Source organism: Chionomys nivalis, chromosome 1 (assembly GCF_950005125.1).
Source record: "Chionomys nivalis chromosome 1, mChiNiv1.1, whole genome shotgun sequence".
NCBI lineage: Eukaryota > Metazoa > Chordata > Mammalia > Rodentia > Cricetidae > Chionomys > Chionomys nivalis.
The window spans coordinates 171,623,562-171,639,208 of NC_080086.1; the positions used below are offsets into that span (position 1 = coordinate 171,623,562).

The following is a 15,647-nucleotide window of genomic DNA, read 5'->3' on the forward strand; positions in this document are numbered from 1 at the left end:
AATGATGAAGATTGTGAGAACTTCCATATCTATTCAAACATAAAATATTTTTGGTTACTGAAAAGTTAATTTAAATCATGAAAAAATGTGTAAAATATACAAACAAGAAAAAAAAAAGAAGCAACCCAGAATGTTGGATTATAAAGTAGTTTAAAAGTTAAACCTGCTTATCCATTTTGAAAACACAGCATAGTTTCATAGACCCACCTTCCCCAATATCAAGTGTTTCTTGTGTTTTGCTGTACATGCAGATAGAAGCGAGGGTGAAGGCACAACTGTGAAGTTTAGAGATGCCCCTAATGTTCACAAGCACATGCCACCTCACTAACTTCTAGGGCTAAGCAACTCTTGCTGAAGCTTTTAGAAAATGCTGAGGAAACCTGTATCAGACAAAATGTATGATTCACAGACTATGAGAGCCGGCTACCAATACTTTAAAGTGGCTATGTCTGAACTTGCAATAGCTCCCTGTCCTGTTTTTTACCCACTAACTCTTAAGAACAAACTGTTTTCTCTGACCTACTTACAGCTTCCACAGCTGAAATTATTTACTCTGAAATATTTTGTTTTGGTTTGGTTTTTAAAAATAAGGGGAAAGTGTGACCAGTTATGGCCATTTTATACAGAACATGGGAAAATACAGGATATCTATTTAGAACTCTCAAACGCATGGTGCAACAAAAATGTTCATTAGTGTATTTTCACATCTACATGGTGTAATAAACCATGGCAGATTAAATTTCTCAGCAAAACTACAGTCATTTCCCACATTTCAAATGGTATCAGGAATCAGGTAAACATTCAAAAACAACCAACTTGCCGGGTGGTGGTGGCACACACCTTTAATCCCAGCACTTGGGAGGCAAAGGCAGGAGGATCTGTGAGTTCGGGGCCAGCCTGGTCTACAGGAGTTAGTTCCAGGACAGGCCCCAAAGCTACAGAGAAATCCTGTCTCGAAAAACCAACCAACCAAACAAACAAACAAAAAACAAAACAAAAAACCAACAACCAACTCATTATCCCCAAACAGAGGGCTCTAAATTGTAGTTTGTTCTATATCTAATGAAGAACTGCAGCCAATACTGAGTGAGAAAGACAACATATTTTCAAAGTAGACTATGATAGAAGGCCCGTTTTGGTTTGGAAAACATGCAAGTTTTACTGTCTTAAAAATACAATGATCCTAGTACATGAGAGAATCTGACATTAATAAAAATCTGTGTCAACACTGAAGGGAGAAAAGTGTTTAATACCGCAGTTAGAGAGCCAAAGCAAGGCAGCAATAAACACGGAAACAGGTGTAAGGGGCAGAGCCGTAATCCTTCAGCACCAGCTGGGAGTAGAAAGGCAAAATGACTGCAGCTGAGATGCTGCTAAGTGGACAAAGGAATCCCTGAAGCGCCAGAGATCCGGTGAGACACGCTCACACACCGGATAGGCAAATGTGCCTTTAAGAACAGAAACCTACCTCACAGAACAACATCCTGAGGACTCATTTCGGAAGGTTAGAAATTAGTTAAATGAGGTTAATAGCCTATAATCAAGTTATACTGCTAGAACTGTCTTATAAATAAATATTAACACTGCAAGCATTCCAAGCTGCCCCGATTTTCTACACACAAGGAGAGGAAGTTTTCTCTCTGTCTCTCTCTGAGATTTATATATTTATTATGTATACAGTGTTCTGTCTGAATTTATCCATGAAGGCCAGAAGAGGGCACCAAATCTCATTACAGATGGCTGTGAGGCACCATGTGGTTGTTGGGAATTGAACTCAGGACCTCTGGAAGAGCAGCCAGCTCTCTTAACCTTCTGAGCCATCTTTCCTGCCCTTATTTCTCTCTTAAGAGATCTTAATGTCAACAGAAGGGCATATTGAACAACTATATAATCTTTGATGATCTATAAAAACTAAACTTAAAATATATTCCTCCATAAATACAGAACTAATGTCTAATTTAAAATTTCATACCTAAAAATTCTTTTTGAATGAGTCAAATGTGCCTGCTCAATTTCTTTGTCTTTTTCCTCTTGGATGGAGGGTGTTCTTAGACACCTTGTGACTTAGGTTAGCCTTTAATTGTGATCCTCCTGCCTCAACCTTCCTAATGTTAGAATGCAGGAATGCAGGCATTTAGCACCACACCTGACTCTCTCTGGTCACTTTTTTTTTTGTTTTGTTTTGATTTTTTGAATCAGGGTTTCTCTGTGTAGCCCTGGCTGTCCTGGAATTCACTCTGTAGACCAGCTGATCTTGAATTGATTAAGATCTGCCTGCCTCTGCCTCCTGGGATTAAAGGTGTGTGCCACCTACCATCTGACCACCTGCTGACTTTTCATTTCACCCATATTTTTATTATCTTCAAGACCAGAGCATCGTATTTTCTTCATTTTCCTTTAAGCACTCAAACTAGAAAAACATTTAAAAGAATAATCCATTTCTGAATTTTACTCCCAGCTTTACCTCTTTTGTCTCTTCCGGGTCCGAATGATCCACAGTTACATAAAGATCATTCTGTAAATACTTCAGAGCACTAAGAGGATCCATTTGGGCCTTTTCTTCAAACCTAGAAAATACGAAACAAGGGAAACAATTACTTTGAGTTATGAGAAATGCCTTCAAGACGTGAAGAAAGGTATACTGCTTAGAGATGAGCTATTCTGGGATCTAAAATTTTTTGTAGAGCAGCTAGAAGAGTATGAATTCTCCCAACCACAGTACAGATGTTAAGTCCACAGAGATGCGACAGACATGCTATGTGGCACAGCTGTGCTGCTACAAAGTCTGACAGCACTTCTTATCTTCCCTATGAACAGTGTGTGTACACAATTGTGCCACACACTCATATAGACTAACAGACTAGACTTTCTGATGATAGTTCTTAATGGTTTTGAAGCTGAAATGAATAAGGCACTTTTTAATTAAAAATATTTATGTGAATAAGTGTTTTGCCTGCATATATATGTGTGTGTGTGTGTGTGTGTGTGTGTGTGTGTATGTGCGCGCATGTATGCCTGGTGCTCAGAGGCCAAAAAGCACCAGGTGCCCTGTAATTAGAATTACAGACAACAGACCAAGTATGGCACTTTTAGTAAGTACCATTAACACAGTTTAAATTTTTTGGGAGGAGTGAGAATATAGATTTCTTTTTTTTTTTAATTTTTAAATTTTCCCCCTTTCCTTTCCTCTCTCCAACCTTTCTCATGATCCTTCACTCCCTTTTAAATTGATGGCCACTTTTTCTTTGATTATTATTGTTATACACATATATATGTATAAATATATAAAATGAAGCTTGCTAATTTCATTTAGTGTTAAGTAGATATGATTTCAGGGCTGACCACTTGGTATTAGGTAATCAGCTAGGGGATCAGGCACGATCCCCTAATTTTCCCACTCTCAGCATTCCTTAGTTGCCTGCAGTTCTTTGTCTAGTGACAAGATTTCTTCCTTCCCTGTTAGCAATTGACATTGTCATTGTTCAGGTCTTGTTTAGAAAGCTATATATCATTGAGGGTTTCAGCATATATTATGGGTGTCACTTCCTTGTCATTTCTAAGGAGACACAGTCTCACAGCAGACTTCCTGGTCCTCTGGCTCTTACAATCTCCTCCCACCCATTCTTCCATGATGTTCCCTGAGCTTTAAGAGCAGGAGTTGTGTAGCAGATGTTATCTTTTAGGGTTGGGTACCCCACAATCAGTTGATCTCTATTTCTACAGCAGTTATTGATAACAACAATAGAAAAAAAAACACAGTAACAATTTACTAAGCATCTGAAATGTGCCTGACACCACATTAGGTATTTTACACATTTCACTTATCCTTTAGTAACTCTCATAACATGGCGACATTTTTCACCATTTGTAAAAAACAATTAAGAAATTAAGGTGTGCCGGGCGGTGGTGGCGCACGCCTTTAATCCCAGCACTCGGGAGGCAGAGGCAGGCGGATCTCTGTGAGTTCGAGGCCAGCCTGGTCTACAAGAGCTAGTTCCAGGACAGGCTCCAAAACCACAGAGAAACCCTGTCTCGAAAAACCAAAAAAAAAAAAAAAAAAGAAATTAAGGTGTTCCCCTCATCCTCACCAAATTGTGTCAAGATAAGAGCTGGAAAACAATCACAATTAAACACATGTGAATAAGTTCACAGTTGAAAAGGAAGAATTCTCTTAAGTTAAAGAAAATCTGCCTGCCATGATGACTCATGCCTTTAATCCCAGTACTCAGGAGTAGAGGTAGGTGAATGTCTATGAGCTGGAGGTCAGCTTGTTTATAGAGCAAGTTTCAGGCTTCCCATGAGACCCTGTCTCAACACAGACACACAGACACACACACAACAACAAAAACAAACCCCAAGTGTTTGTAGCTATTAAATAAGATAGCGTTCTTTTGTTACAATATAATTATACAGATGATTACATGCTATGCCTTTAACAATGCTATGTAGTTAATATAGACTACTTAGTTTCCTTTGGGTAAGGAAGATGGTGAAGACCTTTCCCAATGAAGTTCAGGCTGACACTGCTTCAATGACAGGTTGTTTCTACTTTAGCAAGGACAAGATTAAAAGTGAAATATTTTGTTCTCTTGTACCAGGTAGTACTCAGATAAGAGACCCCTAGCAGAGGTCTATTACTCTACCAGCTTATCCACAACAGATTAGATAAAGGTATTGGTACCTGAGCCAAAGGCAATTGTCTCAAGCTTGATCAGCAGCTTATCGAGTGGCTTGGCAGAACCCTTCCCAAAAGGGACATTCTTTAAAGAACTCTCCCTTAAGAGAACCAAAAGGTGGATATATAAGGCTGTGGTGGTTTGAAAGAAAGTGGCTCCCAAAGGGAGTGGCACTATTAGATGTGGCCTTGTTGGAATAGGTGTGGTCTTGTTGAAGGAAATGTGTCACTGGAGGTGGGTTTTGTTGCCTGCATAAAATGCGGAACTCTCAGCTATCTCTCTAGCCCATCTCTGCCTCCACAGGGCAAGCACCATGATGATAACGGACTGAACCTCTGACTGTAAGTCACCCAATTAAATGTTTCCTTTATAAGAGTTGCCTTGGCACGTGTCTCTTCATAGCAACAGAAACCCTAACTAAGACGAAGGACATATAAAAAGTAGACATAGAGGAGGGAGTAGGCTGAAGTCATAAAATAGTCAATCAGTCAGCCAGCTTGCCTGCCTGCCTAGGTTCTGAGGCCTAGGGAAAGCAAGGTCAGAAGAAGTCAGCTGAAAAAGAGGACACAATGAAGCACACAGAAAAGCTGCCGAAACTGTTCTAGCTTCACACACAACTTTCCATTTGGTCTCATTACTATAATGCAGAGAAGTACCTTGATGCCTGGGCTATTGCTAAAATAACTGTTTCAACTGACATACCATAGGCATACCCCAATCCTCTGCACTGTGAAATAAACTCAAACTTTACTTTCCATTCTATTAAGTTCAGTAAAGAAATCAGTTTCCTCCTGGAAATTGTCTGCCCTCTTGTTTGTGAGTTTAGTTGTTTCCATCCTGGGCTTCTTTATGTGTAAAAAGGTGCTTCTGTGGTCTAGAATTGTTTAACCAACAGTTCTTCTCTACTGTTAATCATGAATTTAATGCTTTAAGAAGTCTTGGTTCTTTCTACACATAAAACATCATCAAGTTTAGAAGATGAATATTATTTGAAAAGTTAATGGTGACACTATTTATATCCTTTGCTCACAAGACACTTCTTTTCCTCAAAATCTATACATTAATTAAATAGAAGAAGTAACTTTCCACAAGAAAAACAAAAACAAATCACCCTAGTAGTGCATATAATTAAAGACTGTCCAATAAGTATGATATTTCTATCAAAATGTATTAGTCACTTTATAGAAACAAGCTTCTATTCTATGTATATAAGAAACTCTTAAATTTGGCTAAAGTTTAGCAGAAGAAAAGGTTTACATGTTTTCAAACATTTAAAGTAGGCCTTCCATTATCCATTTGACAAATGTAGTAGATAAATGTTCCAGGGTCACCCTTAACACCTCTTTGTTTCAAATCCATACTTCTATTGCAGACCCTTCACTGTTCATCCAGAAACTTATGGTCCGTTTTCAATCTCTCCTGCTGTGTGCCTCCAGACAACAACAAACCTCCTTTTTCCTCTCCTCATTCTGCACACTCTCCCTGTGCTGATGACTAAATGATATAATGTCAGCTCAAGCCAGTTCTTCAAATGTTCACAGATGATTTCCCTGTTACATAAAAGCTTCCCAAACTAAATTTAGCCTTCCGGATGTATAAACTTACTGTTTCTGAAGAGTTCTATATACCTTATACCCTGTTTTTTGTAAGTCTGAGTGTGTCACTCATCTCTGAAAATCTAACAACTCCTATTTCTCAGAGTAAAAGCTGCAGCCTTGCAGAATTTGTCCCCATTTCTGTCCATTCAGCCTCATCTGCTACTTTCTGAGATCCTATTGGAAATAAACATGTTTATTTACAGGGATGCCTAAAAGTGGTTTCTGCATTAATTTGTCTAAAATACAACTTATGAAAGTAGAGAAAGATAAATAATTAAACATATGGTTAAAAAAAAAGCACAGACTTGCTTTATACATATGCAGACATTTTAGGCAATTATACTCTACATATAATCTAACACGTAAGTATATGTGATAAACATAAAAATGCACACATATGTGTACATGTATACTCACAAAGATACCACATGCAATGGTTACATAAAGCTCTCTGTAGTCAGAAAGGTCAGGATCAAACCCTAGCTTTGCTACTTCAGATGAGTGACCTTTTGAGTTACGTAAGTCATTCAAAAATTGCCTCAGTTTTCCACCTTGACAAAATAGTGACAGTGGTAGTCTCCACTCTATTAACTAATTATGAGACTAAGAATCAGAGACCAACATGCAGTAATTAATAAACGATGATCTTCTTCCAAACAATAATTTAGCACCTAAGACTGCACATTTCTACATTTTTAGTGGCTTGCTACTAAGACTAAATCATGTCTAATCAATCACACAATTTTAAAATTATTAGGCAATCGATATTTTTTCAACTAATACTTAGAAAACTTTACTTGCATATTAAAAAATTAACACCTGTATGTATCCTTACTTTGTATGTTCTTTTGAAAGAATAAAGCAAAAATAAATTGACATTTACAAAACTCAGTATCTTCAGAGCACGTGACTACCTTCTTTTACAGTAACTATGCGAGACCTGCATCCCACAGCTAAGCCATATCAAGAGCAGCTGACAATGCTAACTAAAGACTTTTAGTTAGAAAAAATGTACTTTGATACAGGATCTCACTGTGTAGCTCTGGCTGTCCTTGAACTCACTATGTAGACCATGCAGTCCTTGAACTCATACAGATCAGCCTGCCTCTACCTCTAGAGAGGTTGTATGAAAGGTGTGAGCTACCATACCCAGCTTAGTAAATTATATTTATACCTGTGTTTTCTTATGAGGTACTTGCAATGCCTCAGTAAGTAGTCTTTTGAAGGTCTACACAACTTCAGTGACCAGAAGTCATCTAGTCTCATCTTTGGAGAACAAGATTTTCCTGGATTTCCACCAAATAAATAATGAACCTAGAAGAAACATGACAAATCAGGATTTAAAGAACTCATACATACTCAAAAGACTAGAGTACTCATAAGGAAATTTCTTTTACCAGGAGTACATGATAGTTAACTCTCTTTGCCTTATTCATTTGACAATTTTTTAAACTGATACATTCTTACCAAAGGTTTCCCATGATTTTTCTCCATTCCATTTTACTTTAAAGTACTTTCCTAAACTACATGTGTATTAAAATCATACTATTAAAATTAAAAAGATAATGGAAATGAAACAAAAACCATGGTAGGAATAAGCTAATCCAACACATATTTTAAAGAACTACAAATAAAAGGGTTATCTAGTTAATCAAGTGTTGATCAAAATAAAAAAAGTTATATTCAAAAGAATTCTGACATGAATTTTAAATAGAATCATTGAAGATTAAGAGTATATTCAAACTTTAGCAAAAAACTTTAACATCTTACTATGATTTAACCTAAATGCCAAATAGTAAAAGAGATACATAACTTTCAGAGTATTATTTCATTGTTCAATTAATGCCAAACAAGAAATGTAAAAGGATTACAATAGTGATTTCACCATTCAAGTATAATTTCAATGTTTTTCTTTTTTTTTTAAAAAAAAGATTTATTTATTTTGTTTACAGTGTTCTGTCTGCATGTATACCTACAGGCCAGAAGAGGGCACCAGATCTCCTTACAGATGGTTGTGAGCCACCATGTGGTTGCTGGGAATTGAACTCAGGACCTTAGTAAGAACAATCACTGCTCTTAACCTCTGAGCCATCTCTCCAGCCCCTCAATGTTTTTCTATACTTATACGAAACATTAAAATATTTCCCTGAAATTTGAAAACATCTATATTCATAGTATTACAAAATAAATATTATTTCTAGCCGACTAAAAATTCTCCAATAACCCTTTAAGTTGAGAAACTCTAGGAGTAAGGGCTTATATTCACTTCCATGTTGTCTTTTATCTGAAGGTTTCAAGATATACAGCACAGATTTTAAATGTTCATCTGCGCCTTAAACAGAAAAAAAATTATTTCCATACAATCTGAGTCTAGTTGCTAAATTACACGTCCAATTTAAAGAAAATAGTTATAGAAACTACTCTGAAAACTTAGTGATACAAAAATTATTTTCATAATGCTGGTAGATAGGTCACTTATATAAGAAGTACATAGAAGAAATGACTTCCTATACAACTGGAAAATCTAATGCCTGGGAAGTCATATACTTATTCCTTTTCAAAATGCAAAACACTGAATTTTATACTTGGATATCCACAATATATACAATGAAACATGTTATATATTGGTTATATGGAATAAAATAGAATTTGCTGATAATTTTCAGATCAGAAAATATGTTATGGTGTACAATTGTAATCTCAACATGTGGGAGGCTAAGACAGAAGAATCTTGAGTTTGGGCTACATAGTAAGAACCTGCACCAGAGGAGGAAAAAAAACAAACAATACAAAAGATGAAAAGTGCCAAGAATTATTATGGACCATACAAAAGGTTTATTTTCTTGAATAATTCTAGGAAAAACTGGGGCTAGTGAGATAGTCCCGCAACTCTAGCTACTTGGAAAGCTGATGCAGGAGGCTTGCAAACTTTGCATGGGCTACATAGTGAGTTCAAGGACAGCCTGGGCAACTTATCCAACGCCAAAATAAAAAGTGAAAAGGGGCTGGGAATAGATATACAGTGCAGTGGTAGGGTGCTTGCTTAGCATGTGTGAGGTCCTGAATTCAATCCCTATGTGTACAGAGAGGTGTTAAAAAGAATAATATTGAATGCCTGCTGTTAAATGTCAGCCTCTATATTAAAACTGTTCAAATACACTTAAAAAACAATCAGAAATAAGATCTATTCAGGAATACTTTCAGACTGTAGTCCATTGAAAATGTACAGGCAAAGTGGTTCACGCACCTTGTGTAATTCGTCATAAACGAGCTGATGGGCAAACCTTGGACATGGTTCTTCTTCCTGAAGACTTTTGCTCAGATTATCTTTTGCAGCCTGATCATTCTTATAGACACAAGACCTGGAAGACACTGCTTTTAAGACACTGTACTTCAAAGGATCAGCAGCAACCACACTGTTCATACACTCGTAGGCAGGAAGCTAATTGCCAAGGCCCAATTATCAACACAAAAAATGTACACTTGTTCACATCCAAGTGAAAGTCAGTAACTCTCATAAAGGGACATGCACTTGTTAGAACTAGATATGACATTTCAAAATAGCTCACTTCAGAACAAGCTATCTTGTGCCTGGAAACAGGAATTGTATACACGAAGGGCTAAAAGTGAAGATGTGTTTTACTGTGTACTCACAGCAGAAGACTCAAGCATTCTCATTCTGAATGCAAACAAAATGTCTTACTCAGAAAACAACAGATCCCACAGTAGCTGAGCATATTGTCAGAAAATGGAGCTGGTTCTTGGAAGTATTTCTGTTGTCACTGAGTACGAGAGCTGGATCTTCTGTAACTGTTTCCCAAGCAGAACAGGCAGCATCTGCTCTGCCAGATGCTCTGAGACAAGCCTTGGCTTAGGAATACTAAGTCAAACCTACCCTTCAGCAGCACTAGCACATGGAGATCTTAGCAGAACATAAGTTTCAACTTTACCTAGCTACTTGGTGGTAACTTACAGCAAAATACAACTCTTTAAAGCCCCAGGACAGGAAGTATAAAGTGAACAACAGAGTAAATCCCACTCATTTAATGTTACTGTATACACAAGTACTGATCTTATCAACGACACTGATTTCTTTACATTACTGATATTTTAGGCCAGGTGGGGTGGCTCACAACTATAATTCCAAGCATAAGCAAGGAAACCATGAGTTCAAGGCCAGCTGAGACTATATAATAAGTTTGTCTCAAAATATGTCACAAAACTTAATATTCTTTCAATATCATGAATTAACACATTGCTCCCATTCTGCTCATATTTAAATAAACCAACTTCATCTATATATTACTGGAATTTCAGCACAGACAGGAGTCCTTACCAGCTATTCCTCACAATGTCATAAATCCAGAATGAATTTCTGACATTCTCTTCCCTTTTTTCTTTGTCTTTGCTAAGTCCGGATAAGACATGTATTTCATTCAGTTCTGGATCAATAGTTGCTCTCTGTGTGAATCCTGTCATTGGTACTAAAAATGGAAGGAATACATAAATTTTTACAATATTTACAATAAACAGCAGATCTTCATTTTGTTCTATATACCCACTGCATTTATCTTTTAACATACCCCACAGTCTTTTGTATTAAACAACATGTGTACAGCCTCCTTTCTGCTCTAGAATGTGAGTGACATAAAGGTAGAGGTTGCTTTGTTCAGTACTTGATTCTTGGTATCTAAAGTAGAACATATATATATATAACACACACACAAATAAGAAGTGGTGGGGGGAGAAGGAATGAGGAGGGGGAGAGAGGGATGGAGAAAGAGAACATGCAAGTGTGAATATGTGCACAAGAGCAAGCACCAGAACGAGAGTTGCAAACAACTTTAAAAATAAAAAGACAACTTATATAGTGTGAGCAAAGAATTGTACGTCATATATCTAAAAGACTTGTGTACAAGGTAAATAATTTATAACTCATTCTTAATTTTAAAACAGGTAAAACATTTCCAAGAATACACAGAATTGGTCAAGCACAGTAAATAGTACTCAATATCATTAGTCCTTAAGAAGTACAAATTGAAACCATGATACAACACATTTTATGCAGGCAAGGTAACATACACCCTTATAATCCTAGCACTCGGGAATTAAAGATCAAGACTAGGGTTGAGGAGAGGTAGAGGGCTGTTGCCAGGACTGGCTTTTAAAGTACTTAATACACTCACTACACACATTATTTCTCCTTGCAGAATCTTGCCCTCATTGATTACAAGGTCAACAAAATGTTTGTAGTCTCTCAGTTTTGCTGTGGTCATATTTGTGGTTATGTCATTTATCACCTCCCCTAATATTTACACTATCACTTTTATTGTAAAGTTACATGTTTAAAGACAATAAAACAATTCCATGCATGTTTTCTAAAAGACCTATACAACATTTAATAGATGCTTCTGACTGTGCTCTTCATTTGGGCAAATTACTGAATATGGAAGTTCTGACCATGTTTTCTTTAGACTCATGGTTCATATACTTTGCTTTTGATTACATATGTTGTGAATTTACTGATTTCTTTTGAGACAGCTATTGTCCTCTAGTGTCTATTCATGTTGGTCTGTGAGGAGATACTGTTTTTCAGAGAATGAGCAATATATTCTTTTGGATAAGATAAAGTCAGAGGCCATAACTGAACCAGTATCAGTGAGTTTATGGAAAACAAGGGAAGAGTCGTAAAAGAGTGATGGAGTAAGAGGTTCTTCTGTTCATGTGTTCCTTTCATTGGTTAATGGATAAAGAAACTGCTTTGGGCCTGATAGGGCAGAACTTAGGTAGGCGGAGAAGACAGAACTGAATGCTGGGAAGAAGGGCAGAGTGAGAGACTCCATGGATCTTCTGTCTGAAAAGGACGCTGGTTGGAATCTTTCTGGTAAGCCACAGTCATATGGCAATACACAGATTAATAGAAATGAGTTAAATTAAGATGTAAGAGTTAGCCAATAAGAAGTTAGAGCTAATGGCCAAGCAGTGTTTTAATGAATACAGTTTCTGTGTGGTTATTTCGGGTGTAAGCTAACAGGGACAAACAAGGGGCCCAGCTCCTTGTAACAGAGTGAAGTCTATCCACAAAAAAAACGTCAACCACTTCTGTGTACTAACAAATTCCTACATGAGGATTCGACATTTTTTCAACCCTTTGGGTGAATAAAACAGGAGCCAGTCACTGAAAGAGACAAGTAGAAGAAATAACCCGAGTTCCTGCTGTGGTCATCTGAATGAGAATGCTTCATTCTAGTTGGTAGAATTCTTTGGGAAGGACTGGGAGGTGTGAACTTGTTGGAAGAAGTGTGTTACTGGGGGTCACCCAGTATCTCTCTGTCCCTGCTTCCCGTTTATGGATCTCAGCTACTGCTCTAGTGCCATTCTTAGCTGCCTAATGCTAGGTTCCCTGCCATAATGGTCATGGGGTCTAATCTTCTGGAAATATGAATCCCAAATTAAACTCTTTTGTAAGTTGCCTTGGTCATGGTATCTTGCCAAGGCAACAGAACAGTAGCAAAGTCACCTGCATTGCACAATGATGCTCTTTGGATTCTGACAATGAATGGGCTACTGTTATGTGCTTCTATAAGGAGGGGCCAAGAATTAATAATTCAAAGCAGTTCGGAGAGAGCTGCTTTGGATCACTTAGACTGCATTTTTAAGACTCCACTTGCCTCTCATTTTTACTCCTCAGTTGAATTTGGGTAAAGAAATTAGCAGATTATGCTAGCTTACTACTCTGGAAATAATGCTTTGTACCAAAACATCCTACATTCTTTGAACCCTTCATTATTAATTAATGCACCATTTTTATAATAATAAAACCAAAAACTGGACTGAATAAAAATCAAAACTCCAAAAGAACCAAAGGTTAAGAAAAAAAAAAAAAGAGTATTTTATCCTAACATTCCATAACTATTAATCTGGTCTTTTGTATTATTTCTTCCCAAGAAGAAAACAAGGCTGTATTTTTACTTTAATAGTTTTTAAGAGGTGGCAGGGACAGTGTGTGGGGGATATAAGAGATTTGTAATACATGTGATTTAAAATGCTTTTCATTTCAACTGCTTAAATGAAAAGCATTTTAAATCACATGTATTACAAATTTAAAAAGCTTGACCAAATGCCAGAAACTTTCACCAGTCTCTACACACTGACTCATAGAAAGAAATGAATCAAGCAGATAAGTAAATGAGTTCACAAGTTAACCACACACACATTCTGAATGCACGCTTGTCTGAGATCACAAGTTAATACTGCACACATTCTGAATGTACACTTGCCTGAGATCACAAATTAATCCCACACACTTTCTGAACACACTTTCTGAACACTGAAAACAGGAATTATACAGCAAATATCTGCCAGTCTGTTATTTTTGGTCTGTCTAAAAATTACAATAATGCTTCAAATTTCCTGCTGTGGGATAATGCTTTTGTACACTGTAAAGACTTGTCACTCGGGGCTGGAGAGATGGCTCTTCCAAAGGTCCTGAGTTCAATTCCCAGCAACCACATGGTGGCTCACAACCATCTGTAATGAGATCTGGTGCTCTCTTCTGGATAGCTGTATACATAATAAATAAATAAATAAATAAATAAATAAATAAATAAATAAATAAATAGATAAATATTTAAAAAAAAAAAGACTTGTCACTCGTAATGGCTTAATAAAACACTGATTGGCCAACAGCCAGGCAGGAAGTATAGATGGGACAATCAGACTAAGAGAATTCTGGGAAGAGGAAAGGCAGAGATAGTCACCAGCCAGATGCTGAGAAAGCAAAAGGAGACTGCCTCATTGAAAGTAGGTACCAAGCCATGAGACTAAATGTGAACAAGAATTATGGGTTAAGTTAGGCTGAAAGAGCTAATTAATAACAAGCCTGAGCTAATAGGCCAAACAGTTTATAATTAATAACAGGCCTCTGTGTGTTTCTTTGGTACTGAACAGCTGCAAGACCTGGCAGGACAGAAACTTCCATCCACATTTTTTCTACTTTTTTGTTAGCATCTTTAAACTTAAAACAGGACTAATAAAAGAAGAAGTCAAAAGTAGTGAGAGTCTGAATGTTATTTGTTTCTCCTTCCTTGGTTTGACCAGAAGATAAGCAGGGATGCCAGAATTTTCTACTTACAAGACAACGGGGGGTGGGGGGAGGTGAAAGAAAATATTTTTGAAGTTTCTCATTTTCTGAAGAAATTTATGCTATTAATTAATGAACTAATATCACCTTTATTTTGCTTCATGGTCCAAAGAACATACTCATTACTAATTTCTTTAGCTAAGACATAGGCAAAGAACAATTTCACAACTGAAGAAACATGAAACAAGACAGCTCTCTATGGTTTCTCTGTTAGACTATTTTCAAATCCAAGACACAGAGAAACCCAAGTAACCTGTGCCAACTCCAGGATTGTCCTAACAGATCAACTAACTTAAAATGTTAAATTCACACCTCTGCAATGTTCTTGGTCTGCCCATCTTTCCTCAAAGTTGCTAGCTCCAGCTCTAAGTGTCACACACTTACAAAGAGCATTTAAGAGATGGAATGGACTCCTTCAGCACCTCTCTATTGTCATTAGAAAGGACATTTTCTAAACACCATACAACACTGCCATGTGTGGCTAGCCAGAACTGACACAGTAAAGTGACATAATCTGTGAAAGGCTAATGATGGCAGATTGTGACTACGATTCATCCCTGGCACTGGTACTGTGCCATTAAACAAAACAATAAAAAGGAAAAGGGATGGTGGCTTCTAAATAGGCAATAACAGTGTGAATTATTATTTTTCTCACAAAGACTTTTTTATTTTATCTGTATGAGTGTTTTGCATGCATCTATGTTTGTATGTGTGCCATGTGGTCAATCCCCAGTACTCCATAAACTAGGTATTGTGGTGTAATTCCAACACTTGTAATTCCAACACTTGGGAGGTTAGGCAAAAGGATCAAAATTCTCCACTACATGGCCAGTTAGAGGCCAGTCTGGGCTACATAAGACCCTGTCTCAAAAAATGGAACAAGAAAAATTATCATTCCAACTTAGTAATTAATATTAAGAATAACAAGTCATTAGCTGGGAGTCTCTGTACTGCCAGACTTGGTCCTGCTCATTGGAATAATGTGAAAGGGGCAAATCCAAAGCAACTTCTTTCATCTTTTTGCTTTCTTTAATGTCAATAAGCATAATAAACACAGTCCCATGGGGAAAATTAAAGGATAATTTTGCTTTAAGGTTTTCATGAAAGTAAACTGATAGAAAACCAAGACATTGCAGACATTATTCATACCACCCTGGTATAAGAGAAAAAAAAGGGTGAAATCTAATACTTTCAGGGATGGATGAAACTCTGAGCTCAGCTGAATCAACC

General features: G+C 37.0%; 1 protein-coding gene across 2 annotated transcripts in view; it reads right to left on the reverse strand.

The window, feature by feature from the left end:
• Positions 1 to 15,647, reverse strand: part of Mkln1 (muskelin 1) — a 122,668-nt gene that overhangs the window by 14,322 nt on the left and 92,699 nt on the right. For both annotated transcript variants that reach the window (XM_057762666.1, XM_057762674.1), the window contains 4 exons: positions 10,611 to 10,758; positions 9,522 to 9,636; positions 7,449 to 7,588; positions 2,465 to 2,567 (listed from right to left, as the gene is read on the reverse strand). In XM_057762666.1, the coding sequence (XP_057618649.1) occupies positions 2,465 to 2,567; positions 7,449 to 7,588; positions 9,522 to 9,636; positions 10,611 to 10,758 (506 nt within the window). The remainder of the gene's footprint in view (positions 1 to 2,464; positions 2,568 to 7,448; positions 7,589 to 9,521; positions 9,637 to 10,610; positions 10,759 to 15,647) is intronic.